The sequence below is a fragment of the Meles meles genome, chromosome 6, assembly GCF_922984935.1.
Source record: "Meles meles chromosome 6, mMelMel3.1 paternal haplotype, whole genome shotgun sequence".
Taxonomy (NCBI): Eukaryota; Metazoa; Chordata; class Mammalia; order Carnivora; family Mustelidae; genus Meles; species Meles meles.
Window position 1 is genome coordinate 134,022,339 of NC_060071.1, and position 11,953 is coordinate 134,034,291.

At 50.6% G+C, this 11,953-nt stretch overlaps 1 protein-coding gene across 1 annotated transcript; it reads right to left on the reverse strand.

The window, feature by feature from the left end:
* Nucleotides 1–4,139: 4,139 nt before the first annotated feature.
* AHSA1 (activator of HSP90 ATPase activity 1) lies at nucleotides 4,140–11,918 on the reverse strand. Its single transcript, XM_046008056.1, has 9 exons — nucleotides 11,698–11,918; nucleotides 10,183–10,373; nucleotides 8,387–8,469; nucleotides 7,871–7,988; nucleotides 6,687–6,775; nucleotides 5,756–5,884; nucleotides 5,181–5,282; nucleotides 4,637–4,688; nucleotides 4,140–4,533 (listed from the first exon to the last, which is right to left on the reverse strand). Exons 1-9 carry the CDS (start codon nucleotides 11,775–11,777, stop codon nucleotides 4,361–4,363), a joined length of 1,017 nt encoding a protein of 338 aa, XP_045864012.1. The 5' UTR covers nucleotides 11,778–11,918; the 3' UTR covers nucleotides 4,140–4,360.
* Between the last annotated feature and the right edge of the window lie 35 nt (nucleotides 11,919–11,953).

The following is an 11,953-nucleotide window of genomic DNA, read 5'->3' on the forward strand; positions in this document are numbered from 1 at the left end:
GGAAGCCCAGGTCTGGGCCAATTCTGTGGTGGAAACGGCCCCACCACGGCCCACTTCATGCTCCGAGCTGATGTTATCAGAGGCACCGAGCTCAGGGCTGGGAAGAGAGGCGCCTGACGTGCTCTCCTAGCTCTCCTTGTGCTTCTCCTGCCCCCTCACCCCCGCCCCTGAACTGTACTTCCGGTCTGTGGAGTTGAAGTGATGAAGTCCCAACTGTCCTGTTCACAGAAGCTCCAAAAGGTGGGGACGTCGGTCCCCAGACGGCTGCCCTGAAGCTCTTCGTGATCCTCCGCAATAAAGCACTTTATTTTCAAATTCTGTCTGATGAGGAATTGGGAGCCTCCGCAGAGGTATAGGGAGCCCTGTTTGCGGCCCAAGCCAAGCCCCCCGTGGTGGGGTTTGCGACTGCTTGACCCAGTTGGGTGGGCAGAGCTCCTGGAGTGCAGAGGTTGGACGTAGGTGTGAGTCATCCCACGCTTCTACAGTGTTGCCTGGCAGGTGGGAGGAGCTGGCCGGACCTCAGGGGCACATTTGCTAGTTCCTGGGGACAGGAGGACTTGAGAGTCCGAGATCAATGGCACGCACTCCAGAGGAAGTGGTTTGCTGCCGGGGGTTCCGGCCCAGAGTTGCCCAAAGGATTACAGTTGGAAGATGATGGACGTGGGCCTGCACGCTGCCTTGGTTGCTACCCGTAACAGACACTGCACTGTCACGCCTGGCACATCAGGCCAGGGGAAGAACAGAGACACATCAGGAAGGAGAATGAGACAAGGTGTGCCCAGCCACCACCTGGAGACGCTCAGAGAACCAGATGTTTCCATAACCACCACACCTAGAGGTAAGTTTATTAGTCTGGTCCTGGACTACAGTCTAAAAACACTGTGTTGAGACTAAAATATTACAGGGGCAGCGAGGGCCGGATCTCAGGTGACCAGAGGGGATCCAAGTTCGTTCCCTTTCTCTTGGCTGGGGCAATCAACGTGATTATTAGCACAGGAATGTTTTGATTATCTTTTAGCAGAAACTTATTTACTTATTTGAGAGAGAGAGAGAACAGAAGGAGGAGCAGAGAGAGAATCCCAAGCAAGACTCCATGCTGAGCAGGGAGCCCGACAGGGGGCTCGATCCCAGGACCCTGAAATCATGACCAGAGCTGAAATCAAGAACCGCCACTCAAACAACTGAACCACTCTGACACCCCGGCAGAAAATTTTTTTTAAAAGATTTTATTTATTTATTTGACAGACAGAGATCACAAGTAGGCAGAGAGGCAGGCAGAGAGAGAGGAAGGGAAGCAGGCTCCCTGCTGAGCAAAGAGCTGGATGCGGGGCTTGAACCCAGGACCCTGGGATCATGACCTGAGCCGAAGGCAGAGGCTTTAACCCGCTGAACCACCCAGGCGCCCCAGCAGAAATTCTTTATTAAGTAAGAAGATAAGGACATCCCAGAGTCTGTTTCCATAGGAATCTGCTAATTCCCCTCCTTTCTAATATAACTTACCTTGACACTTAAACACATTGTGTAAATTTAATCTGTACCTAAGGCTCGTCTGTTACCCAAACTGAATTTAGTCGGCCACGTTTTTGATCTGTAATCCAAGTGACAGGTGGAATTGCTATCATGTCAGGCCACAGCTGACAGAAGATAAAGGGGGTTGGAAAGGAGCCTTGAAGGGGCTGGAGAGCCAGTCAGCTATAAAATGATGTTTATTCAAACTACAAAGGAGAAGGAGGTGCTGTGCAGGGGGCTGAGGGCCCAGGACACAGGTGTGTGGAGAAACAGTGATGGGGAGGTCGCAGACCTTGCCAAAGGGAGGATTTGATGTGACTGGTACCTGGCCCAGGAGGGTCCACCCAACCCCCCGCCCTGTTCGGGTCCAGTGTTGGTGAGGTCACTGTCTTGACTCACTGTTTTTCCTGTCCCAAACATCGGGAGCCCTCTGTGACCATGCAGCCAGCATGAACACTGCCACTGTCCCCAGGATGGTTTTGCCCAGTTTCCCTCTGGTGGATCTCCTAAAGGGTCCTAGGTTAGGCAAGACCAGTCAGATTGAATTCTTACCAACGGGTGCTATGAGCCCTTCCTGATCCTGACTTCCCTTGTCTGTTGGGAGATAGAACCGTTCAGGAGCCTTTGTCCGGTTAGTCACAACAAGGTCACAAAATGTGCTTCTGTGGGCTCCTCCATTAGTTAGATTTTCTTAACAGGTTGGAATGCTTCTCGAATTGCATCCTGACCCCAGTATCACCTGCGGTATTTATTAAACTCTTAGGTTCATGGGCTACACCCCACACTGAGTCAGAATCAAGTAGGGGCGGAGTCCATAAAATTTGCTGACTTTTACAGGTTCCCCCAGGTGATTCTGAGTGAGATGAGTCCTTGGCCTATGATTCACAATTTACAATTTGGCCAATTAACTAGCTTTTCAAAATAAATCTAGCCCCAGGGAAGACGCTTGGGCTCTGGAGTCCAGCCGTTGGTAGGGGACGTTTGCCAGATGCTGCCAAGTGCCAGTGTTTCTGTATGTGTTCTCTCTAATGCTCTGATAAGGTGCCTACTGTACCCATTATCCAGGTGAGAAAATGTGCCCCATTTGTAGGAAGGGGCACAACTTAACACAAGTGCACTCAAGTCCGCAGTTTTGTTTTGTTTTGTTTTGTTTTTTTACTCTGTTATTCTGCTTTTTAGTATCTAAAATGCTATCAGTAGAATGGCAGTGGTAAAAACTGTAACAGCCGTCGTCAGCACCGGGGATGTGAACTGTCACTGAGCGTGTGTCATGGGACGAGTGATCTGCCCGATGCTTTGGGTTTGATTAAGGAGTTTGTGACCTCTGCTCCAGATTTTTCCAAGAACTCTAGACTTGGTTAACTCCCCCAGCCAGGTATGAAAGGGCTCCTGTTTTGTCACTGTTCTGTGTGGGGAGCAGGAGTCTGTCAGGAGGGGCCCTAGTGATTCAAGTTACGGTCCAGGCTTTTTACGCCCAGGAGGCAGATCTAATGTCAAACCAGATGCTGATTAGGTCAGTCCACCAGTGTTTGGGTAATTCAAGCGCAGAGTGGCTTTCGGGGGTCTAAATGATGCCCATCGGTACTGGTTTTCTGCTTGACTACAATGTTGTGGCCAAGTCATGGTGGTAGGATTAGCCCGCAGGCCTCGCTGCCACCTAATAAAAGAGGCAAAAATAGTTGAAGGAAGTAGCTGTGCCTGCAGGGGGCCGAGTGTCTGGGTTAGCAGGCGCGGACTCCTGAGGGATGCCGGACGCCAGGGCCTGGCTGGTCCAGGACAGTGACCCTCCCCTCTAGGGGCAGGGAAAGTTGCTTCTCTTGCCACGTGGCAGCCAGAACCCCATTTGAACACATCCCCACCACTTGGTCAGTGCTCTGTCAACCTGTGTAGCGGAACCAGGGATTAGCAAGAACATTCGTGTCTTCCTCTTTCTGGAGAAGTAACAGGCCTTCCAGGAGGGATGCCTGACACACCAGCAGCTGTCTGGGGAGTGGGTGGGCGGTGAACCCAGTGGCAAGGCAGCAGCCAGTGGTGTAGACTCGAGCACCGGCTCTGCAGGTTAGTCTTTGATCCCAGTCTCAGCTCTGCTAAATGGCCATTGCCAGGTCTTGGGTATTACTGAAGAAACGCAAGATTTGGATTCTTCGGCAACAGAAAATGCTGGTAGGATCTCTTCCCCAAGGCTACGATGGAGGTTAAGCGAGCTGTGCACGGGGGTTACACAGTGTCTGGTACCTAGTAACTGCTCGGGAAGCAGGAGCTGTGAGCCTGAGGCCGGCTCCGCTCAGCCACAGCGTGGGCAGCTTTCCACATCTCACAGCAGCACCCAGTGCTCATCTGTTCCTGCAAGGTTTCAGAGGCCACATGGAGAGGGGAGCCCAGGATGCCACCGCCACCAGCAGTAAGGTTTCTGGGCACTGTCCACCCCAGAGCACCGCCCTCGGCCCCGTCTTCCGACCGTGAAGGGAGCAGCAGCTTTGTACCAGTCCGCAGAGAGGAGCGTGCGGGCAGCAGCCTCCCTTTCCGCCTCGACCCTCAGCCACAGTGTAAACACAACCTTTCCCCCCTTTACCTCAGTGTCAAGGGGACTCATGAGTACCAGCCACCCCATCAACACAGGCTGCCGGATGTGCACGTTTTTTAAATTACGTTTATTTAGCGTATGTACACATAAAAGAGAAATCGCCCTCTGATCCCACCCAGCAGAAAACATGCACAAACCCCAGCTATACGTGGAGGGAAGGGGCTCCAGCCCCAAGTTAGTGGTTGGGATGGTGCAATCCTGGGAGTCCCACACCCTAGTCAGGAGAGGGCTGGGCCGAGGGGGCGCACAGCCTCCCCATTGCCAGGCCTAAAACAAGCGCGCGCCGTAGCCAAAGGTCTGTTTGATGCCCTCGAAGTAGTACCGCTGCCAGCCCTGCCGCGTCCTCTCCTCCTCGGGGGCCGGCACACCTCTGCCTTCCATGCACAGCTCAGTCTCTCCGTTCTTGTCCAGGAAGGTCAAGGTGATGGTGGCAAAGTGCCCTGGGGAAAGGCAGAGAGGATCCAGGATTTCCACCAGGACTTGAGATGAGGGGAAAAGAATGAGTTCCGGGGGTAACGGCCATGGGCAAATCTGTATACTTACCTTCTGGCCAAGATTTAAACCTCCACTTCATCACAATCAGTTTCTCAGGGACCTAAAATAATCGAAGAGATCACTCTGTGCTGTGGACCCCCACGTCTCCGATCCTGGCTGGGAGCAGCCGTCTGCCTTTCGTACAGAGTCTATCATCCGTGTGATTCTCCCACTCGGGCACGAAGCGGACGACCACGGAGTTGGCGGCTTCTGCCCCAATCCCAGCCCCGCTTCTCCCCTTACGCCGAAGCGGAGTTGGGTCAGCTGTGCCCAGGGGACATTTCAGTGCCGCAGATGGGAAGCCACCACCCACCGATATGTATGACCCCTCTTCCACAAAGGATCACTTCAGGAAGAACTAATTTTACTCCACTAAGGAAAAAGAAATTGGAGGAAAGCAAGAAAATTTAACTGCAACATTCTTTTGGAAATCAAAAAGAAGTCTTTGCAAACTGGAGAGATTAAATTTTACCTACAGAACTGAAAAAAGAAGGAACTATGTATTTTTCTCACCAGAGACTACATCCTGGCTCTGGGGCTAGCAGGCACTCACCAGATCAGTGAATTCCCCAGAGACGTTGCCATCTACCAGGTGAAACTTCCCACCTTTGTCTGCTTCCAACATTGCGGGAGCATGGGTAAAGGCCTGAACGAGCTGTGGAAACAAAGGAGGTGGAAGACGATGTCCCTCTTAGTAGGACCCAGGGACCAAGGCAGCTGATACCTGCACGCCTCAGCTTTCATTTCCAAAGGCACCACTTTGCCCAATGACCAGGTTCTATTCTGTTCCACTACAAAGGAACAGCCACTACTCAAGGCTTTGGCTTGAGTAATGCTTTGTGAATCCAGGATGCCATTCCTTCAGATCCGTTCCCTTTCCTAACAAGAACGCGTCCGGTGGTGCCCACTCACACCACCCAAAACTAGTACATGGGAGGAAAAAGGAGGCATGTCCACTTTGCTGAGTAGGCTGAACAGAAGGGTCTTTCCTTTGCCTCCGCCTGTGGGAGGAAAACCTCAGAGCTCCGCTTTCCAGGACCTGCTCTGCACACAGAAGGGATGTGCCCACAACCCAAGTCACCCAGAACAGCAGATGCCCTGAGGCCTGAAGGACAGGATTATACTTACCTCTTGGGTGGTAAAGACTCTATAGAGCTCCTCTGGTGAGGTCAGGAAGGTTTCTCTAAGGGTGATCTTACAAGTGGGGATTTTGACACCAACAGGTCTGGCCTGGGTTTTTGAAGGAGCAGACTTAGCCTGTGGAGGCGGCAGTGAGAAAGGTTTAGAGGGATGGGGAAACCTGCAGGAACACGGCTTCCAGGACAGGCCTGTTACTCATCCTCACAGACGTCTCTGCCTCTGGTGCTAACTATCCCAGGGGCTTGGGGGGAATGTGTATGGATGGTTCAGTCAGGAGGCGGACTTCCCCAGAACATCGATTCCCACTGAAAACACCATCCCGGGTGAAGGAGGAGAGATACTCACTGAAAACCCCACCGACCAAAGGATGTGGCAAACCATGAGGTATTTCAGTGTAACTCTCAAAGAAAAAGTCTGTGCTTAAATAGCCGGAAGCAGCCACCTCCCCGCTGGGATTCCCTTCACTGTGCTGACGAAGGGCAGCCGACCAAGTGCTGAGCCTGAGCCACACAGGTCCACCTCCACAAAAATATCTGCTCACCCTGCAAATGTGAAATCGATCCATTTCCTGACAGGTGAATGTAGGGATCTGACCCCGGTACCTTCAGGAGACCTCCAGTGTCGAAGGAGGACAGAGCAGCACCCCAGTTGGAAGGAATACCAAAGCCATATAAAAGGTAAACGCTATCCTGTGTTTATCACCTCCTAACTGGTATAAATGCAGTCAGGAGACTCAGAAGCCCCCGACAGCTTCCATCTGCTCTAGGGGTCTGCTCTAAATGATAAAAACCAGGTTAAAGAGGAACAAAACAACGACACACTGCAGACTCTGTGAAAAGCACCACGGGCAAAGCACCAAGCCAGAGTGGCTTGGAGGTTAAGGTCAGAGAGAAAAGCACGTGGAAGGAAATACACATACCTTGCGCTCCTCAGTTTTCAGTGCTGGCCGCCCGGTTGAGTCTACTGCCTCTCCGTTCATCGTAGGCAAGATCATGCCCTGCGTGAACTCTGAAAAGATAAAACCCCCACTCCTGGAAGTTATTTCTTCATAGATGAGATCTGGGGCTTCTTTAGAAGTTTGACAAACATGGCCACCTTACCCCAGAACGAGGTAATGACAGAGAAAGAGCCCAGCTACGTCATGCCTTCCCCTTTGGTCTATGCGAGACAGGCATCTGAGCGTACGATGTAGAATACAGAATGTTAACTAGGGTTGTTCTGAACCCGATTCCACTAGAAGCACCGTAACTTGTTAAATGTGGATGAGGTCTACCACGGAGAGGAGTGAATGAACGCAGCAGCACTTGCGGTGACTTCAAGAGGAGGGCAGGATGCCCACGGGTGCGGATTCAGTCCCCCTTCTCCACTCTGCCTTACCTCTGTAGAGCAGCCACAACTAGTCACCGCACCAGAGCACGTGCTCCCACCAAGAGTGTGACCTTCTACGCTGGTTCCCTCTGACAGTCACGCTACGTACTCCAACATCAAAATCAGAACATACGGGCAGAACTGGAAGTCTAAGGGGGAGAGCTAACTGCTGCCTAATGACCCCCATGGGTCCCTGGAGAATGCGTATCAAAGACAGTCCAGGACTGTGCTCAAGAAGCGGTCTGGGGATGGCAAGTCTAGGTCAGCACTGTCTGACAGAAATACAAGGTCAGCCTCACACAGAATTTTACAATTGCCAGTAGCCACATTACAGCATTAAAACAAGTGAAATTAATTTTGACAATATATTTAACCCAGTCCCCTGCAATCCAAACTATCATTTCAAGGTTATCAAAATAAAAAAAGGTATTGATCATTCACATTCTTTTTTTGGGTTCCAGGTTTTCAAAACCCACTGTATTTTATACTCAGGGCACAACTCAATTTGGACTAGCCACATTTCAAGAGCTCAACAGTCAATATATCGGACAACCCATCTCTAGATCTTTCCCCTTATTGAGGTTATAGACGGACTTTGGGATGAAATAAGCCCCCTCCCCCCAAATCTTTATTCATTTGGCAAAGAAAGGACTGTCAGGCCCCTTCATCAGCCGTCTGCTGGCCGGGGTGGGGGGCACTACCTCCTCAAGGCATAGATAACTACTCAAGGGATACCTGTTTTGAGGGTGCTGATGTAAATTCCCATGGCTTCTCTTAGAAGTTTCACCCCTTCTTCCTTCATTAAGGCCACGAGATTTGTGTCAGGCTCATCTTTGGCAAGGCTCACACTAATCTGAGTGAAAGATCAGAAGTAGGTGGTGAATAACGTGCGGGGGACCCACAGTGGAGTGCGGGTGCGGCGCAATCAGGTAACTGCTGACATTTCCACAGGAAATGTGTGAGGGCTGGGGTACTTTTTCCAATCCCCATGAGCGTTCCTTCTCAGGTTCTCTCTGTCAAAGCCACGGTGGCTATGTCAGAACCCAAGTGACTAGCTAGAACAGAGGAATTACATGAGCACGAGCTGTGCTGGCAGCTCCCAACGGCACCACAGACCTAGGAAATCAGCTGCAGACTGAGGTTCTGAATGCTGGGACCCAGCCTGGGCTTTAATCTTGAATGACAGGTCATTTCTCTCCTCTGGGAAGAGAGGATGTGGAAGACTCAGAAGAGGAATTAGGAAGCACAAACCTCTACTTCATCCACACTGTTTTCATCAGACAAATTGGGGATCTCCACATGTCCCTTGTACTGCACTCCAGACTTAGAGGTACCTGTCAGAAGCAATGCAAGGTCATTAGTCTCTCCTGCAGGCAAAGTCAGCTCTGGGGTCCTAACTACTCCTCTGCTTATGCTTCTTTTGAACTACTGAACTGACCCTCTTTATTCTGAGCATGCCAGATGCAATCAACCCTCCCACCACTTCCTCAGAAGAAATGTCTTTCCTCATTAAATCTGATGAGACCAACCGCGTTACTACTGTATGGGACTCTGGAGCTATATGGATGTGGCGCTAGCGTGAATTTTGCCAGGGAGCATTCGGGTCAATGATCAAGGCAGTCAGTTCTGCTAAGATGCTCGTTCTGAAAACAGAAGTTTGTTCCAGTGCGACTGACATCTTTCGGGACAATCTGATCACAGCATGAATTTCATGCTTGCTAACTTGGGATTTCTTAGTAAGAAACAGTAGGTGAACACACAAAACCACACCCAGCTGAAAAGATCTGCACAGGAATACACAGGACCCACACTTTCCAAACACTCATCTACTAGTAACCTCAGGGGCCCATGTCTTACGAGCCAGGCCACCCACGCTGGTGTCATCGTGCCCCCTCTGATTTCAGCTAACCGTCCTTCCGCCAATTCACAATAACCCGGCTGCTCTAAGCCTTCTGATGCCCACTCTTGCAAGTGAACTTCAGGTCTTTATCAAGGTAAAGCAACATGTTTACTGTATTTTTAATGTATTTCTTCCCATCTAATGTGTAGAGCTGTGCTATTAATTTTTACATTCCTACGTTTAAAAAACATGTCACCAATGAAGGTTTCAGATGTTGTGTCCCATCCCGAACCATTATCTTCCCTATAAGCCCTATGGTTTTGGTCGAGCAATTTTACACAGTATGGTAATCTCTAGAACATATGGGTGATGTTATAGCAAAACTGACTATATTTCAAAATTAACCAGCAAGTCGTTCATCTTCACTTCTCTCGACCTCAGCGTCTCAATCTATAGAAAGAGGACTGGGCAAGAGGACACCTAAGGGTACTTTCAGACTATAATACTTCAGTAGTTTTTTTTAAAAAACTCGTGAACAGACAGATTTACTTTCCCCCCGCTTTATTACCATTTACTTGAGAAATGCTCACTGAAACCTGAATCTATTTTAAGCTTTGCCCCTACATGTATTCCTTTAGCTTTACTGCCTTTTAAAATTCATCCTCCCAACTATCGGGATCATCTAGGTGGGGCACACACATGGCTCTAATTCTTTGCCAATACCTTCACAGGAGGGACATAAATTAGAGAATAAAACTGCCCCAAATTACAGTCACCCACAAACTTCATTAGCACAGTAGTCGAAACCGATAGATTCACACTGGAAAAAGAAAAGATCAAGACTAAAAAAAATTCCCCTTCCCACCTTTCAATCAACCACCCGAGAGAAAAAAGCCAGTCTGAGAAAGAGGACCTCATAGTCCTAAACTGTCCTAACATACGCGGCCGAAAGATTCATGGCCCAACCGCCTCACGGGTGGAGACCTGTAAGACACACTGCCCCCACTTTCCCCCAGAAAAGAAATACATTTAGTGTCCCAAAGCAGCAGAGAAATTCTGGCACCCAGTACTGACTGCTACGTACCTCCAAAGCAGCACCGTCTCCCTGGCAGAGTTCCTAACTTCCCCCCAACTGCTCTCCCTGGTTCCGAAAGAGGTCAACCGAAATGCGGTTAACGTTCATCCTAACAGCCTGGCAGAGAATTACCTGTCCAGTTTAGTTTGATGCTCCACTCATAGAAGAAGATCAGTTTGCCTTTGCGATTGTTAATGGACGCCTCTCCATCAAGCTGATTCACTTCTGTCACCTCACATCTGCCTTCCTCATTCTGCACCCTCACTGCCAGGAACAGGGTTTTCAGCTTATCCGTGGACCAATTTGAAGCATCCCTCTCTGTCCTGCAAAACAGAAAATAAAGCTATGGACCAGGAGCCCCATGAGAGACACACTGCTTGCTCTGTGCAAGAGAATCCAAGGCTGAAAGAGGCCTGGCAAGAAGTTTGAAAAGATCAGTCCCACTCCAGGATATCCACCCATTTAGGAAGGCAAGGAATCCCATATTGTCAGTGAAGACAACAGCGGTGTGGAATGGTTGCAAGTCAAATGGAAACTTATGCTTTCCTTTCTCAGCATGAGGGTGCTAGGGTCAGTATCTGACACTTAAAACATGGCGCCCCCGTTGGACCAAATGGAAAACTGTGACCATCTTGCTGAGGTCAGGAGTACATGAGTGGGCCACAGAATGCAGTATTTAGCTAACAAGTCCAGGAAGTAATAAACTGATAACTTTGAGCTCATTAGCGCAGTGTTCTGACCTGTCCAATTCAGGCAGTGCTCAAAATCCCCTACACATTTTGTGTCCTCTAGATGGCCATGAAAACAATGTTAAATCAGGGCTTCAAAACAAACAAAAATTAGATCAAACGCTGGCAGGCTGAGATATAAAGAAGAAAAATCACTCTCTGCCTCCCGATGTACTAACTAGTAAAGAAACCGAGAAACCAGAAGGGAAAAGAACTGCAACAAAGTAAAAATACAGTAAAGACAGTATGAACAAAGTTCAGTGGCATGAATAGATGAAGAAATAGTACTTTTAATTTCATAAAGGAGAAGAGGCTTTTAAAAGTGGTTAACCACGATTGCCTGGCAACCAGGGGCAATCCCGGGAGTTACAACACAACCGAATGAATAGTTCCGGGTGAGAGGCCACGGCATCTTCAGCATCACTGAGCTCTCAGCACCTGCAGAACACGTTCCAAACCTTTGCCCTCTAGACTTAGGCAGCGGTCCCCTACGGCTGACTCTGAATCTCACCCGTAAGCCGCAGAAGAGCAATTCCAAACCCGCAGCCCCGAGCCTAACCCAGCATCTCCCCACACAATCCACGGCAGTGTGGGTCTCACTGGTTCCTCCGGCCACGTGTGGGAAGCATGTCCCCGCTGAGGCTGGATGCATCGGCTAGGAGGTTATGTTCTCGCATCTCTGGAACCCCTCCTCTGGGTGCAGCCCTCCACGTCGCCCCCTTGCCCTCCAAACACTGAAACAGAGGCAGGTGGTGATGTGTGGAGGGACCTGGGACTAGGGACCCCTGCCAGAATAAGAACCCCGCCCCATCTCCCGGCGGGGCTGCCCCGGGCCCTAGCTTTGTTCCGACCGAGGTTCCAGGGTCCCGCAAACCCGGCCGGGCCGAGCGCTCCCGCGGCCTGGCCCGCTGGCCCTCACCAGTGCCAGTTGTTGACGTTGGTGGCGTCCGCCCGCTCCTCCACGATCCAGCGTGGGTCACCCTCACCCCACTTGGCCATCGGCTCTCCTGTCGCACCGCCACCAACTCCCTAGCAGCCACAGCCACAGCCTCAGGACCGTCTGGTTCCAGCCGCCGGCAGCGCCTGGAAACTACTAGAAGCGGCCGCAGAACCTCCTGGCTTGCTTTTCCCTCCACCCCCCGCCCCTCCCCGCCTTAACTTCCGGCTCCTCCTCA